This window comes from Xiphophorus couchianus, chromosome 12, assembly GCF_001444195.1.
Source record: "Xiphophorus couchianus chromosome 12, X_couchianus-1.0, whole genome shotgun sequence".
NCBI classification, from domain to species: domain Eukaryota; kingdom Metazoa; phylum Chordata; class Actinopteri; order Cyprinodontiformes; family Poeciliidae; genus Xiphophorus; species Xiphophorus couchianus.
In genome coordinates, this window is record NC_040239.1 from 2,494,285 (window position 1) to 2,511,770 (window position 17,486).

At 36.6% G+C, this 17,486-nt stretch overlaps 2 protein-coding genes across 3 annotated transcripts in view; one reads left to right on the top strand and one right to left on the bottom strand.

Moving 5' to 3' along the window:
- ctsla (cathepsin La) overlaps positions 1–5,165 on the top strand; it is a 21,909-nt gene extending 16,744 nt beyond the window's left edge. Inside the window, exons 3-8 of one of the 2 annotated variants that reach the window (XM_028034095.1) lie at positions 493–615; positions 1,273–1,425; positions 2,735–2,959; positions 3,041–3,206; positions 3,546–3,663; positions 4,544–4,643. In XM_028034095.1, the coding sequence (XP_027889896.1) occupies positions 493–615; positions 1,273–1,425; positions 2,735–2,959; positions 3,041–3,206; positions 3,546–3,663; positions 4,544–4,643 (885 nt within the window). Of the gene's footprint in view, positions 1–492; positions 616–1,272; positions 1,426–2,734; positions 2,960–3,040; positions 3,207–3,545; positions 3,664–4,543 lie in introns of both variants that reach the window. The other variant, XM_028034094.1, reaches the window with a different exon arrangement.
- fbp2 (fructose-1,6-bisphosphatase 2) lies at positions 5,027–16,780 on the bottom strand. The gene is made up of 7 exons (XM_028034092.1): positions 16,263–16,780; positions 14,660–14,822; positions 13,619–13,711; positions 11,623–11,763; positions 11,083–11,220; positions 6,388–6,507; positions 5,027–5,373 (listed from the first exon to the last, which is right to left on the bottom strand). The coding sequence occupies exons 1-7, from the start codon at positions 16,433–16,435 to the stop codon at positions 5,188–5,190; spliced, it is 1,014 nt and encodes a 337-aa protein (XP_027889893.1). The 5' UTR covers positions 16,436–16,780; the 3' UTR covers positions 5,027–5,187.
- Positions 16,781–17,486: the final 706 nt, after the last annotated feature.

Sequence of the window (17,486 nt, forward strand, 5' to 3'; positions counted from 1 at the left end):
GAAATAAGACAAAATTAACTTACAAGTAACCTTTTAAAAATTAGGATCTTGTTTTAAGTAGATAAATCCTCAATGTAGATGAAAAAATAGACCCATTAGCAGATTATTTCACTTATAATAACTGTCTTGTTGTAAGTGAAATAATCTGCCAATGCAATTTTTTCCATTTTTAAGGAATTGTTTGTTTAAAACGAGATCCTATAGCTTGCTGAAAAGTTACAAGTAACTAGTTAGTTTTGTCTTATTTCAAGTGTATTAAGATATTTGCACTAGAAAATGGACCAAAAACATTTGATAAGATTTTGTTTTTGAAGTGATATGACCAGATTAATAGAGAAAAAGCCATTTACTGATGCCTTATCTTATCATCTATCTTTTTACAATGTTGACAGAATTTCTAAACAAAATCCTCCTGTAGGTCACGAATGTATGGTTTTCATGGAAACATAAGACAGTCTATTTTAGATTAAATTAGTTTTTCTCTTTCTGCAGACAGAGGAAGGTTGGAGGCGGATGGTGTGGGAGAAGAACCTGAAGAAGATCGAGCTGCACAACCTGGAGCACTCCATGGGGAAACACTCCTTCACCCTGGGGATGAACCACTTTGGGGACTTGGTAAAGTTGCATTATGAACATACTCAAAAAACTAAACAAACATTCCAGATGTAACCATATTAAGCATTGATACAACCAATAAATCTAATTTTCTAACATTCTAAAAGTGCCACAAATGGGGCAATTATGAGGCCCATCAATTTAACACTCCAAAAACACAAAATCTTACCAAGTATTTTTGGTCTAGTTTCTAGTGCAAATATCTTAGTACACTTAAACTAACTTACAATTAACTTTTCAACAAGATATAGGTCCTTCCTTTTAATCAATAATTCCTTAACATTGATGAAAAAGTTTCAGTTCCATTAGTAGATTATTTCACTTATAGCGAGACATTTTCCTCATATCATCAGTGAAATATTCTGCCAGTGGACCTAGAACGTTTTCATCACAATTAAGAAATAATTGACTTAAAACAAGCTCCTATATCTTGCTGAAAAGTTACTTGTAAGTTAGTTTTGTCTTATTTCAAAATGTACTAAAATATTTGCACTAGAAACTAGACCACAAATCCTCGATAAGATCTTGTGTTTCTGCAGTGTGAAAGGGAACAAATAAAATAATGACTAGTGATCTGAGCACACATCCTTGAGGAACTCCAGGATAAAACTGGTTTTATGTAAAGATTTAACTGATCTGATGAAATGTTCTTCACAGACTAACGAGGAGTTCAGGCAGATGATGAACGGCTACAAACCCAGAGCAGAGAAAAAGGTCAAGGGGTCATGGTTCATGAAGCCCAACTTCCTGAATGTCCCATCTTCTGTGGACTGGAGGGAGAGCGGCTACGTCACACCTGTCAAGTACCAGGTGACAGGATTTTCTCCTTTTCACACCTCCAACTCTGGTAAAGTCAACATATAAAGTAATAACAAAGAAAGTTCTGTCTTGATGCTTCAGACTGAGGGGTCTGTGATTTATTTATTTAAACCCATCTCAAGAAGAAATTAATTTATGTTCTTAACCAAATACAGTCAGAAAACACGCAGGTTGTTTTTAAGATCTGTGAGTCACGAATTCTTCCTTCTTTCCTCACATTGTATAACTTTTCTCCCCTTCCCCCATCGATGTACATCTTCAGTAAGATGAAAACCGGTTCAACCAGCTCTAACGTACATTAGAACGCAGTAAACAACGTCATATACAGTCACGGTAAAAGGAAACTGTTTCACAGGATCATAACACAAGAAGGAGAGTGGAAATGGTTTAAGATTCCTGACATGTGTGGAGAGTGGAGGTTACAGCAAATTCAGCCCAAGATCAGTGGATGCAAAGAGCCGAAAATCAAGATGAGCTCTTTCTGGAAGTTAACCTTCCAGAGACTAAGAAAGTGCTACAATGGAAAAGCTTAGATTTAATTTAGTTTTATTTACATAGCGCCAATTCACAACACACGTCATCTAAAGGTACAAAAAAAGTTTCTTTAATCCTATCACTGGGATTGAAATGGATTTAGATTCAAGTTGACGAACCTCGTTATCCAAAACTGTAGTTAATTATTTAAAGGGTCAGTATTATGTCCCTTTATATGAGCTCTCCATCATGTTATAATGTCATTCCCATCATCAGAAACAGACATAGAGTGTTGCTTTTATTCTTTCATTTGTTTGAGAAATTCTTTAATCTCCATTTAGCTGTACAAAACGCCTTGGTGGACATAGCTCCGCCTTCGAGGCGCAGCTCCTCCCCCACTCAGCTCCTTCAGACTAGACAGCTGCAATTAGTAAACACCTGCTGAACTCATTACAGGAGCTACATTAAAAATGTTAGTAAAGGGTTAATAGAGGAATCGTGTTGTGATGACGTCCTGAAAGCAGAGCTTCAGAAAGAGCAGGAGCTTCTTAAAGAGACAGATGTCCAATTTCAAGACATTAAATTAGGAAGTCGAATGTCTTTTAACTCATATTTGATTTATATACAGCATTTTTATAACAACTGAAGGTAACACAGTTACTTGATTATGCTATAAAGTGGCACTTTGTGCCTGGAAAAGACAGAATGCCATCCCTTTAAGTTGGTTAGAAAAGGCTTTTTTATTTTATTTTCATCCTCTATCTCATGAAGATGGAGTAAACTGTCAAAATTGCATTTCCTCAGTCTAGCTTTGTGCTGTCCTCAGGGCGGGTGTGGCTCCTGCTGGGCTTTCAGTGCCACCGGGGCCATGGAGGGCCAGCTCTACAGAATGACCGGCAGACTCGTGTCTCTGAGTGAGCAGAACCTGGTGGACTGTTCACGACCTGAGGGGAACGAAGGCTGCAGCGGTGGGTGGATGGACCGTGCCTTTCAGTACGTTTTAGACAACGGAGGTCTTGACTCAGAGTCTTCCTACCCGTACATGGGAGTGGTGAGTTGGAAAAGTTAAAGCCTCCAAACTGCTTCTGTGCTTCAAAACAAGTCAACTGCTTTTCCTGTTTCCTAATTGTAGGACATGCCATGCCGCTATGATCCAAGTTACAGCGTCATCAGCCTTGCAGGATACGCCGACGTCGTCAGTGGCAGCGAGGTATCTCTGATGGAGGCCGTGGGCTCTGTGGGGCCAGTTTCCGTTGCCATTGACGCCGGTCATACGTCTTTCCAGTTTTACCAGTCAGGTAGGTGTTGATCTATAAAATATTAATATTTGTTTTAACTGTCAAGGTTAAACGTGCAATACTTAGTTCCCACAAGTTTGAACCAGAAGTGATCCACCGCCATCTTGGTAGGCAAGTGCAGCGCAAAGCATAGATCAACCATGGCTTTGAGACCAGCAAAAAGAAAGTCTGGACACTGTTGACCAAAGTGCTAGAGAAAGATACATTAACAAAATGGCTGCTGTCGGGATCGACCCGTAGGAGGCAGATAATGGAAACATGTCTGATCTCCTACTATGTGTTCACTACTCAGTGAACATGAAGAGTGCCCATAGTAAAAGGACTGGATGTGTGTTTTAGGCATCTACAGTGAACCGGACTGCAGCAGCCTGGACCTGGACCACGGCGTGCTGGTGGTGGGTTACGGCACAGCGCAAAGTCTCCTTTCTGATGCAAATTACTGGATCGTCAAGAACAGGTAAAAGTTAACGCAACACTTAGCTTCAATGTCTGTCAATTAGAAAATACCAGTCAGTTTTTAAATGATAACATATTCAATTGCGTTTTATTTTCTTTTGATTTAAACAATGTTCAACAAGCTGAACGGGGAATCAACACTGTGACGTCACAGCATGTAGCAACCTAGAGTCAGAACACAGCTGCAGTTATTACAGCTAGAAACTAGCAGTCGGGCTCGAAATCACTATGACCTGAACCTTCAGAGCCACATAAAGACGGAAACGAAGTCGGCCTTCTATCACCTGAAGAACATCTCCAGGATTAGAGAACTTATGTCCCAGTAAGATCTAGAGAAACTCATCCATGTGTTTATCTTTAGTCACATTGATTACTGCAACAGCGTCTTCACAGGTTTGGATAAAAATCAAACCTGCAGCTGATCCAGAATGCTGCTGCTGGCGCTCTGACTAAAACCAGGATGTTGGAACATATCACCCAGTTCTACAGTCCTTCCACTGAGAGAGCAAACTTTAAAATACTTTTGGTAGTTTATAAATTACTTAAAGACCTGCTGTTGTTGTATCAACCTTCCAGACCTTTCAAGTGTTCTGGTTCTACATCCAGAACCAGAACCAAAAATAGAGAAGCAGCATTCAGCTTCTATGCACCACAAATCTGGAACAAACTTCCTGAAAACTGCAGAACAGCCGAAACACTGAGTTTCTTCAAGTCTAGACTTAAAGTCCAGCTGTATAAAGCTGCTTTGGAATCATAATAAAAGAAACATTAATCAACATTTTTTATGTGTATTGATAACTTGATGCACATCTCGTCCTGGTTTTCACAATTGTTGACTATATGATGTGGTTATATATAAATCTGTGGATTTCTCTCTGCAGCTGGGGCTCCAGCTGGGGCGACAACGGCTACATCTACATGTCTAAAGACAACGACAACAACTGCGGCATCGCCACCGCTGCCAGCTACCCTCTGATCTGATGAGCATCCTCGCATCGGAGCACGTTGCACTGCTGGTCTGTTTCCTTGGCCTGAAAGTGGAAAATACGTTTATAAAATCTTTAATGAGGGGAAAAAGTACTTGATGATTGGGATTTTGTTTATTTGGTTTTACTGACTGATATTTCTTTATTTGTTTTCAAAGTTATTAATGGTAAATTTGAGCGTGATTCTTTCTTTTCTCACTGACCTTTCTTTTTTTATGTAATCAATAAACGTTGTAAACCAACATCTGTCCAGACTGATGTTTCTACCTTATAGTTTCTTATAAATGGTTGCAACAAAAGAAAAGAATCTTCAGAGTAATGCATCATGGCAACAGAAAAAAAGAAAGGACATAAACGCGTAAAACCCAATTTTACCACTTAACATTTAAATATTTGGAGTTTATTACAAGTCAAATTTAAAATCTTGTTTACAAAGCCGACATACATTTAGTTTTATCCAAAAAGAAAAAAAAAGTCTGAATCTTTCAGGTAATAAAACATCAGTTGATGGAAAACGTAATATCCAACACATTCAGCTTTTATGAGAACTTCTTCACAAACGACAGGTATTCGTTGACGTCATCCGGCGAGCCGACCACGAAGGGAACCCGCTGGTGGAGCGTTTCGGGCTGAACGTCCAGAATCCTCTGGGTGCCGGTGGTGGCGAGGCCGCCCGCCTGCTCCATGAGGAAGGCGATGGGGTTGCATTCATACAGCAGCCGCAGCTATAAGAGAACAGTTTTTATTTTTTTAAAAAGGTAAATGCATCAACTCAGAAAGCTCTGAACAAAATACTAACAGGCAGCTCCTGTAAATTGTGTTTCGTCGACATGTAAACAAAATTATTAAAGCAGCTTCAAGAATAAAAAACAGACACCATACTTGGTCTAGTTTCTATTTAAAATATTGTTTTAAAAAAACAACAAATTTTATCAAAACTCATCGACTTTCTCACTGTTAAACTTTATCTTTTGGATTTTTTATTAATTACACTGAAAATGTATGAAGTTCACTGCAAAATACAAATCTTACCAAGTATTATTTGTCTAGTTTAGTTGAATACTATAGTTCACTTAAAATAAGACTACATTAACTTACAAGTAAATCTTTTGCAAAAATAAAATAAAAAAAAGATAGGAGCTTGTCTTGGTTAATAATTCCTTAATAATGATGAAAAATAACTGGTTCCACTGGCAGATTATTTCATTTAACATTTTGTCAATCAAGCTCCTGTATCGTAGGCAAAAGTTACTTGTAAGTTAGTTTTTTAAAGTGTACTAAGATATTTACACTAGAAACTAGACTAAAAGTACTTGATAAGATTTTGTGTTTTTGCAGTGCAGTCTGCAGAACTCACAAACATGTTTCATTTTTTACAAGAGAATATTTCTTGCACTTTTAATGTCATTTTTATGAAAATGTTATGCATGTTGTGGATAAAAACCCCTTGGAAAAATGCTGGAATTTTAAAAGATATTTTTTAAACATTCAATTAAATTTTTGGCCAAAGTTATTAAGAGCTACAGTGGAGCAGGATTGAGTTATTTAAAAACATTTTCTGTTTAATTGTTTAAGTGACAAACTATTTAAAAGCAGATTTGGGTGAACTAAAGTCTGCTTTTGAGTAAAAGTCAATGAATAGATGTTCTATTTTACTATGAGATAAAAACAATAGCATGACTAATGAAATTCAATAATTTGTTGGTTATAAAGCACAAACCGTCTCCGTCTGATGTTACCTTTCCTTTGGGGCTCTTCTCGTTTGCAGGATACATGAAGATCCCTCCGTAGGTGATGGTTCGATGAACGTCTGACACCATGGATCCCACGTAACGGGCCCCATACGGGGAACCTCCATCCTGCAGGAGCGACAGAAACGCACTTCTGTTATTAACCGTTTTTTAAATAAATGGTTTGGTGCAATTTATTGAAAAACGGCTACATATGGATCAGGGTTGTTATGTGAAACAGTTTAATGCAAATCACAGAATTGGCTTGAAGTTTCATCTTGATTATTGAACTATCAGATTTAAATTTACAAAATGTTTTATTTGCTTTTAAAGGGAACCTGTTATGCAAAAACTAAATTTTGCAAGTTCTTATTCTTCCATTTGCATCTGCATTGCTTCTGAAAACAACCCAAGACTTAAAAAAAAAAACAAACAAACACCCAGACGTTTTTAGACAATGAAATAAGATTTTTTGGTGTCTGGAAAATGTGCAGTTTCAAAAACTGCAACACCAGAAGAGCTCCAACATGTTTGGTCAGCTGGTTTTACCGCTGCATACGCTGTACAAACTGTTAAAAAATTTTTAAACTCCTTTAAAAAAGCCTAATTTGAAAATAATAAGAATTAAAAATGATCTATAATGCTTCCTTGAACAGGTTAGGATAAATTTATGGGTGATACAAAAAATGTTCAATACATTTTTGCTCAAAATCATTCTTAGATAATGAGATTTTATTCTGCTCAGTTCTACCTTTTTTCTTTTTTACCCCTCCAGGGGTCTTTTGTGGGCTCTAGTGCCCCTTATATGACAGTGGGCTGACAGGAAACGGGGATGGAGGGGAGGAAGACATGCGGCAAATATCGTCGGGTCCTGGAGTCGAACCCGTGACGGCCGCGTCGAGGACTGAAGGCCTCCAAATATGGGTCACGCTAACCGCTATGCCACCACGGCACGCCCCAGTTCTGCCTATTTTTGAGCCGTTTTATGATGTCCTGTCACTTTAAATTCAAATAAGCTGCTGATGGCCACGCCCCCCTTGCATATTTGAAAAGCAGAAATGGAGCCTCCTGCACAACAAAAAAGAATACAGGAAGTGGTTTCTGAATGGCAAGTCAACAAAAGACTCGTTTTTCCAGAAGCCATTTTTAAAATGGTTGGAGTTGACCTAAAAAGTTTACACAAAACATTTCCAAGTATTTTTGTCTATTTTCTATTGCCAGTATCTTAGTACACCCAAGATAATTCAAAAATAACTTGCAAGTAAATTTTTAGCAGGATATAAAAGCTTGTTTTAAGTGGTTCCTTAATATTGGTGAAAAGTGCTGGTTCCACTAGATTTCTTCAGTTACAAAACAAGAAAAACACAAATTATGAGTGAAATAATCTGCCAGTGAAAAAACCTTTTTGTATCGATATTAAAAATTTATTGAAATAAAACAAGCTGCTGTCTTGCTGAAAAGTTGCTTGTATGTTAGTTTTATCTTGTTTCAAGTGTACCAATATAAAGTGTAAAATGTTCTGTATTCATGTTAACACTTGTCTAAACAAAAACAAACCAGTTTTTACAAGAAAAAAAACTTTTGATTGATAAAGCGCCACTTTACACTAAATCCTCCAGTTGTTTTGTTTTCTCATGTTTGATCATTTTGCTGTAACTTTAAAGGATAATCAGTAACCAGCAGAGGGGTCAAAGTTCACCTGCAGCCGATCTGGGTCACATTAAGCAAACAAACTCCTCCAGGGTCGGAGTGGAAACTGGTTTTTGTGGCTTTGCATGTTTCTGTTTTCCTCCGCAGACTGAAGCTTGGAGGCGATAAGTTGCCCTTTCATGTTCGGAGTCATGTGTTTGCTGACTCACCTCACACTCGTCACACACTCGGAGTGTGTGTTCACAACGTTCCTCAGTCCACAAAACTCATAAACACACTCTTATCTTTCTCTCTACGCAACAAATAACGATCACAATCTGACTTTCTGTGATTTTTCTCCACCATTTTTTTATTTCTCCAGATAAAATTTGTGGCTACAGCTGAAACTTTCATCCTCCAACTTGTTTTAAACAAATCAGGCAGGTGGAGAGCAGGAAGTAAATGCCGTGGCGCTGCATTCGGTTTTAATCCCCTGTGGCATCTGAGGCATGTTTACGTTGCTCCATAACCTCGTGATTTAAGCTTCTGCCGTCGGTCAGTGCTGCGGTTTAGGCTCCCATCTGCTGTGTCACTGTTACGATCACGAGTGTTCGAACCTGTCACACAATGTTTTCCTTTTATTTTCTAAAAATAACCTGAAGCAGGAAATAATGAAACCTTCAGGCGTCTAAAAAAGTGAAATCGTGGCAGATTAAGAAAACAATCAGGCTGCTGTTCATTAAAATGTTTTTTACTTTTATCCTCAAAGCTGTAAACCTGCGCCAGAGTACGAGAAAAAAAAAAGAATAAAGTTGTAAAATTAGGAGAATAAAAAAATATGAGAATAAATTCATACTATTATTTTTTTAGGCCTTTACAGTGAGGCTATTTGAGGGTGAAATATTATTACATTATATTAATATTAGAACAATATTTTGTTACTTCTCATTATTGTGATTTATTTATAAAACCAACACCGAATACATACAAAAAAATGACACAAAAAGAGTCTTATAGCTGCAATAAAATGAAGAATTTTGATAATTTTTGGTTTTATTAATAAATATGAGAATAAACAACAAAATATTAATAAAACATTAATATAATGACTAATATTTCACCCTAAAAAGCAGCATCACAGGTCACAACATACGATGGCCATCATAATTCTGACTGTTGAGAACTGATAATACAGTAGATAACATTTTATGACTTAATTCTTGATAATTATTATTTTTTTAGCTTGTACTCTGATATGTTTTGAGCTATGAGCATAAAAAAGCCAAAAATCCCAGAAAAAAACATTTTAATCTGCAGCAGCGTGATTATTTTCGTCATCTCTGCTCATCATGTTCAGTTTGAATCCATCCAGGTTTGTTTCTGCACAGCTGAATGGTTGCCATGGAGATTAGAGGATTTCTCAAACATGCATGAAATAATCAAAGCGGCACTGCAGATATTAAAATTACATGACGATGCATAAAATAATATGCAGCAGTGACATGACTGTCCATTGAAAGAATGAACGTTTTTTACTGACTGAGCAGGATTCACAGGATGATGAATCACAGAGGAAATAAAAAATGAAGATTCAAGCTTTTCCTCTGATTTATTAGTGATGAGTGAGACTGAAACGGACTCTGTCATCGTGTCTTTAACTCCGGAGTGCTGAATAGACACCAGAGCCGACAGGCTGCAGCTTCCTGACCAAAAGTCGCACCAGCTGATGGTCACACGCCAACGCCCGACTGGAATCTGTGATCGTTTGGTTTGGCCTGCGGCGCCCGGCTAAACGAAGCAACTAACCCTGCAAAAACACCAAATATTATCAACTTACTCCTAAGTTTGTTTCGTCTTATTTCAGCTATATTAAGATATTTGCAGCAGAAACTAAAAATACTTGTTAAGATTTTGTGTTTTGAAGTTTGTTCATTAACGGGCCTGTTATGAAAACTAATTTCTCTGGACGATAAATTGTCCCAGAAGTTATTGCCATAAATGATAATATTGGGTTTTTGGGACAATTTTCAGTGAATATACTTGGAAAATATATTTTAAAGAACACATTCTCAAAGATCAATAAACTTTAAATATTAATGAACATTTAACACTTTAACTGGAAGACATTTTAAATATCCAAAATAAAAAATAAACAACAAGTAAAATGAATAACGAAGTCTTTGTAAACAAATCTGTCCTTTAAATAAAGTGATAGCTGAGAACAAAACAACAGACTGAAGACTTTTATCATCCAGTTTTTGGTAGAAAATAGAAAAACAATAAATAATGGATTAATCAAATTTATTTATTAATTTATTTATACTGCTTGTTGTGACGACCTATTCATTAATAAATAATTGATTTTGATTACTGAAGTCGTTGGACTTTCATGTCTCTAAAGTATAAGTGAACATATTTGCTCTAAATTGTGTTAAACTGTGTAATTATTGCACAGAAAATGGGCGTTTTTCTGCAGTCAGCTTCCTGTAAACTCATCCAGGCAGATCAAGCGCTTCGTCAGGACTCACATGATGAGCTTCTGACAAACTCATAACTCAGGAGCCAAATTTATTTCTGCACCAGTGATTCTCCTGTGTGTCAGTGAGTCCCCTTCTACTTTACAGCTTCATCAGCAGGAATCAGATTAAATCAGACACATTATCTCACGTTTCTGGCTCCGCTGCAAAAACGCTAAATATTAACAACTACTGCCGGTTTAGTTTGAATAGTGCAAACATCTGAATTCACAATAAGTCAAATGTAACTTACAAGTAGCTTTTGGGCAAGACATAAAAGCTTGTTTTAAGTTAATAATTCCTTAATATTTATATAAAAAAGTTCTAGTTTCACTGCCAGATTATTTCACTTATAAATGGTAATTTAATTTTTCATCAATATTAAGGATTTATTGACTTAAAACAAGGTCATATTTCTTGCTGAAAAGTTACTTGTAAGTTAGTTTAGTCTTATTTTAAGTGAACTAAGATGTTTACAGTAGAATAACCAAAAATACTTGGTGATATTTTGTGTTTTACAGTGTATAAGAGGCTGCAGTTTTGAGTGGAAACGTCTCACCTCGGGGTGTTTCTTGTGTTTGAGGTATTCGTTGATGGAGGGGTGGAAGTATTTGGCGTAGCCTTCGTTCAGACTGTAGATCTTTCCCTTCTGCTTGATCCGCACGTTCCTCTCAATCAGGATGAACTCACCGATGGCCTTTAAGGAGGAGCAGAGAAGAAAACGCTTACATTCACTGAAATACAAGTAACTTTATCCAAGATACAGGAGCTTATTTTGTTATAAGCTATGCTAATTATTTTTCATCAATATTAAGAAATTATTTACTTAAATTAAACTGCTATTATTTGCAGAAAAGTTACTTGTAAGTTAGTTTAGTCTTATTTTAAGTGTACTATGATGTTTGCATTAAAAACTACACCAAAAATACTCAGTCTAAACAAATAAGTCTTTTATATCTTTCAACAGACTTTGTTTGATGCCAATTTATAACAAATATTTGCAGTTGGAGATAACAAATGCCAATTAGCTCAGGTTAAATCGTAACTTCAGGAGTTAACGGTGTCTGTTGGCAACGAGGAGGAAAGTCGGCGGACTCACCGGGTCAAGCATGAAGAAGTTGAGGCCAGCGCCGGTGCTGAGGGCGACGAGCGTGGCGCTGCCGTAGAGCGCGTAGCCAGCGCACACGATGCTGTTCCCCTGCTGCAGGGCGTCCTGCTCTGTGGGCTCGCCTTCTGACGTCTGAGGAAAACAGAGTTAGCTACATTCAGCAATACACCTGAAACGATTAATCACGATTAATCACAATTAATAGTAATCGATTAATTGTTAACTAAACTGCAAAACAAAAAATCTTAAGTATTTTTGTTCTAGTTTCTAGTGTATATGTCTTAGTACACTTGAATTAAGACAAACTACTTACAAGTAACTCTTAAGGAAGATATAAGAGCTTTTAAGTACATAATTTATTAATATTGATGAAAAAGTTTTAGTTTCACTGGAAGATTATTTTACTTATAACACGGGGAAAATGTCTTATTAGAAGTGAAATAATCTGTCAATGGTAATAAACATTTTGGTAAGATTTTCTGTTTTTGCAGTGTAAATAAATCCTGATCCTGATTTGATGGATTTTACATCCTTAGGTATAAAATAAAACAATTCAACTGATATTACTTTGTTTCTCCATTTAGTTTTCTTCTATTTCTTGTTTGATTAATTAATTAAAACTCCTCTTAGTGTTTCCTCCTAGAAGAACTAAAATGATTCATTTGCACTCATTTATAGTGCAAATATTTTGAATGAAGACAAAACTTTTAGCACTATTTTTAGTCAATAAGTTTTTCATATTGATAGAAAACTGGAAGATTATTTAACTTGGGAAAATGTCACGTTCTCAGTGTTTTTGTTTAATAATTATTGACTAAAACCAAGCTCCCATATCTTGCTGAAAAGTTATTTGTAAGTTAGTTTTGTCTTATTTCAAGTACATTAAGATATTTGCACAAGAAACAAAACAAAAATACTTGTTAAGGTTTTTGCAGTGTGGAGTATAAAGACTCAAAAAAGGCTGTTTGCCTCCTCACTGAGCAGGAATTAAATGTAAACTGTAGAAAAAATATTTTATAAATGCATTTAATTTTGTCTGCAAACATGTTCTACCCAGAACTTGTAAAGTGTCGTAGTTTTAGCTTCACATTCTGTAATAAATTCTCCCATTAAGCACCTTTTCTATCTAATTATCAGTGTGTTAATCCTAGAAATAATCAACAGATCAGCCCTGCACTGTGTTCATGTTAAGTCAGGCACAAATGGCTGACATATGTTTTAGCTGCAGATGCATCTTTTGCTACCAATAAGCAAAAGTTCACAAAAGGAATCCTGTGCTGCTGTATTTCAGGCTGTAAAATGTTTACTTTCTTACTTTTAAAATATTTAATATTTTTTATTAGCGAGTTTTAAGTTATTTCTAATAAAGCATTAAGTGAAAAATCAGGAGAATGCACCGCTTTTTGAAATCAATAGTCTGAATAATCAATATCTAAAACAATCGCTAGTTTGTTTTAGATAGTCAGTTTTTAATTATTAATGTTTCCTTTTTAATTTAGACAATTTTTGATCTGGTGTTTTTTGTACAATAAACAAACGTTTCATTTTCATCGCATTTTATTTTTTTCTTTTCAGCCATGCAGTAACATGTCTGAATTGTTCATGTAACAAATAATAATAATAAAAAAATTAAGAATGAAACAGAGAAGAAAACAATACATAAACTTGGAATATTTTCCTCATTAAAAGTTTATACTTTTATCAAATGAACAGCATTAATCTGAATTGTTTTTCTTTTTTTTACTTTGACCGATTTAATTTAAAATATAAAAAACAATATATCAATAATTATTTAAAAACCCCTCAATGTTGTTTAGTTTTTACATATTTACTCAATTCTTCTGCAGTGATTGTCAGATTAAAATGTTTCGCCTAAATTCAGATTAGTTAAACACCGCCCTATTGTGGCTGCAGCATGTTGCTGCAGTTTTTATGGAATCAGTTTTCCATTAACAGATTTGTAGTTTTGGTAAACAGTGAGACTCACCCGTTTGTAGATGGCGAATATGGTGCCAATGGAGGCCAGGCAGTCGATGTTACTGGAACCGTCCAGAGGGTCAAAGCAGACCACGTACTTTCCCTGAGTTCAAATGAAAAAAAACTGTTTTATCTTCAGGGTCTGAGTGACGATCCTGAGAGAAATCCTTCAAAGTGATGACAGAATAAACTGCAGTGATGCTTATTGCTCAGTCTCAGCTCGTTTCAGATCCTGGTCTAGTTCTGACGGTCATGATCCGAAACTCGTGACCAAAGGTGAGGAATGGCACCTTTGGTCCAACCAATCACCATCCTCACCTTCCAACTGAAAATAAGCTTTCAATCTCAAATATAGATACTGCCACAAAAAAACAAAAATAAATAAAACTAGGAGTAAATTTCTGCCAACAAATCAAAATTTCCTGAACATTCCCTGCTTTTCTCAACAAAATGTTCTGAGATTAACCTCAAAATGTCCTTGTTTTTTCTAGCATATTTTCAACTTTTGAAAATCAGAAATTTCCTTGATTCTTTTCCTTGAAATTTTCTTTAGGTCTTAGAACAAACACTGAAATGTCCAAGCTATTTTTCTAGAAAATTTCTGAGATTAATCTCAAAATTTCAGATTTTTTTCTTGAAAATTTCAACTTTTGAAATTCAGAACTTTCTAAATTTTTTCTAAAAATTTTGAAGACCAACCTCAAAATGTTTTGGCAAATTTTCAACTCTTCAAACTGAGATGTTTTTATTTTTTAAGATTAATCTCAGAAACTTCTGAGTTTTTATTTAATTTTTGCAAAAATTTACTCATTTTTTTTCATGTAAACTGGTCTTAATACACCGTCATAGTCTGCAGCTATAAAATAAAAAAAAACAATATTCACTTATGAATAACATGAAAACAATGTTTCTTAGTGGAAAGCAGCATAAATTTCTCATCATTGGTAAAACCTAAACTAATTATCTACGTGTTTAAATATGTTATAAAAACTTCCAGTTTCAGGCATCCCAGCTGTTAAAAGTGTGCTAGCCCTTTAAGAGCTTTGGTTACCCGTTTGTCCTTGGGGGTGACGATGAGCTCCTTGTTCTCCTCGGACACCATGCAGCAGGTGCTGTAGGACGCCTGCAGCATGTTGATGACCAGGTCGTTGGACAGGACGTCCAGCTTCTTCACGTCGTCGCCCGTCACGTTCACGGAGCCGGCCATGCCCTGCCTGGAGCCGGCAGAGTAACAAGAGACGACCTTCAGGTAAATCTCCAGGTAAATCTACCACTACGGTTTAGTCAGTGGACAGAGAAAAACAAAAACAAGAGGAATACATTTCCACCAAAAATCTCAGAGGTTTTGAGATTAATCTCAGAAATGTTCCAGAAAAAGACAGAGACATTTCTGAGTTTCAAAAGTAAAAAAAATTACAATTTTTGAAACTCCAATTTCTGATATTAATCTAAAAATTACAGAATTTTTTCTCAAAATGTTCAACTTTTCAAACTCATAAATTTCCATTTTTTTCAAGAAATTTTCTAGATTAACCTGAAATTGCTGAGTTTTTTGGCTATTTTTCTTATCAAATTTTATATGTAAAAAACTTTTTGTATTGCTTCTGCATCATATTTTATTATATAAATAATTGATTTATTTTTGTGTTTCAGTGATTCTGTTTTGGAAAGGAGGAAAAATGGAGAATGAGGAAGAAAAAGAAGAAACTGCACAAAATCTTACAAATTTAAAAAGAACTGGACAAACATTGTTAAAAAATCAGAAGAACATCTCAGCTGGAGGAAAATCAACCAAATGACTGGACTTCTTAATGTTAGAAGAATTAAAGAGGACTAAGCAACTGGACTGGTATATTTTAGGTAACTTAATCTTGAATTTCGGCACCATCCTAAACATTTGGTCAGGCTGACATTTTGAAAACCCTGTAAAACTTCCACTACTGAAAACCTGGCTGTGTCTCCATCAGTCCCCAAACAAAGAAGATTGCAAAGTTATTGCATCAATTTTTAGCAACTCAGAACGTTGACAGTCGTGTGTAATGTTTTATTTCTCCAAGATAACGCAGATAAAGGGAATCATAACCAAACAGAGCTTCTGCTCCACGGTGTTACATCAGGACTGCTTAGGAAATGTTAAACCAAGAGGAGAGTCAGAGTTCGACTCCTGAGTCGACTGTGGCAGGAAAATAAAATGTCCAACATTTGGTCCTTCAGAGGAATCAGCTCTGACTGCTGCCATGCAGCTTTTTTACATATTTGTGGAAACTATCACCCTGTTGTGACACTACATGAGACAAATAATCTGTCAAACAATTTAGTTCCTCTGCATTCTCTCAGTGCTAATTAGAAATATCCAATCAGAGACAGGGGGCGGGTCTTAGGGCTGTCAATCACTCCTTTGTGCTGCTCATCTCACTACAGTTTCTCCAGTCACCAGAGCCTGTTCTGAATGCTAAAGCTAGTTAGCATTGCGGGTAAACAGTTTTCCTCTGACAGTATCTAAACATTTTCTTGTTTTTCAAAGCAAGTTAAAAATTTTTCAAGCTCAGAAATGTCTTTGTTTTTTACAGAAAATTTCTGAGCTTAATATAAAAACTTCTGAGTTTTTTTGTCTTGGATTTACTCCTCTTTTTTCCAGACAGGTACGAACTCACAGGTGGGCGAGGCCGGCCTTCCGCACCGCGGAGGAAATGGCTTTGATGGCGGTCAGCATGGCGGTGAGCAGCTGGGTCAGCTCCCCGGTGGCTCCTTTCGCCTGCCGGCCCGTTTCGATGATGAACCGGGTCAGGGTCCAGACGTCTGTGTCGAAGGCAGACTGGTCCGACATGCTGGGTTCTGGACCGGCGCTGGGTTCTGGACCAGCAGCCTTCCTTGCAGACAGCAGGTTCGGACGGAACCTTGGCAGGTCAGGCTGCGACTGGACCGCCTGGTCTGGCACCGCGTCGTTGTCATTCCGGGCCAGCGGATCTATTTGTGAGCTCGGCCCAGCCCAGCAGTGTCGGATGTCGGCTGCACAGCTTCAGGATATCTGAGAGAAACCGCAGGAAATCCGCTGCATCCTGATTTATAAAACAATCTAACTGGTGATTTTGTTGATTCAATGTTACTTTAAACGTTTATTTTGATAAAGCAATATGAGCAGCTTTGCTCATGAGTAAACTTTGCAGAATGTTTTATCAGAAAACTGATATTTTCTTGGTTTTCTTGGGTCCATAAAGGAGCAGAAACTGCAGCTCCTTTCAGCTTAAAGGTCACAGAGCTTGAAGAACTCCATCTGACCTTTCAGCTAAAGGTCATCTGGAGCCTTTTAGCAGGTTGACGCCTCCTGCAGGATAAAGTATCATTTAAGCTTCATGCATCATTTTGTCCATTTTTATTTATTTCACAAATAATTCTTTATATGATGTGTGGGTTTTGTTGTTTTTACCACTTTATTGTGTAAAGTTAGTCAAAAATTAGCAGCAATTATTTGGGTTGTTTAGCCTGACATAAGAGAAAAAAAAAATTTTTTTCAGTGTCATATTTTCAGAAAATATGATCTTGAAAGATAAACACCCATTTTGTTCTCCTTTAGATAAATAATCCAAATTATTGCCGCTGATTTGTTTTTCTTGTTTGTTTTTTTTTGCCAAAATCACTTTTGGTATGCCCTAAGCAATAATTTTAGCAAAATTGAAACAAAAAAATCAGCCAAGTGAGCGATTGGTTACCTGTCCAGTGTGTACCCTTCCTCTTGCCCTTTGACCCCTGGAGATGTGTACCAGCACCCCTCTCAACCTGAAGTGTGCTAGATAAAGTAGGGATGGAAATAAATCACGGCCACTAAAGATCAAAGGGGAAGTGGTGGAGGAGGTGGAGGATTACAAGTACCTGGGAGT

Excerpts from the sequence above, each read along its gene's own strand:
- fbp2 (XM_028034092.1), bottom strand. The coding sequence starts at position 16,435 with ATGTCGGACCAGTCTGCCTTCGACACAGACGTCTGGACCCTGACCCGG. Across the intron at positions 11,221-11,622 it reads ACTTCTTCATGCTTGACCCG|GCCATCGGTGAGTTCATCCT; the intron begins GTGAGTCCGCCG and ends TCCTCCTTAAAG. Across the intron at positions 5,374-6,387 it reads AGAAGAGCCCCAAAGGAAAG|CTGCGGCTGCTGTATGAATG; the intron begins GTAACATCAGAC and ends GTTCTCTTATAG.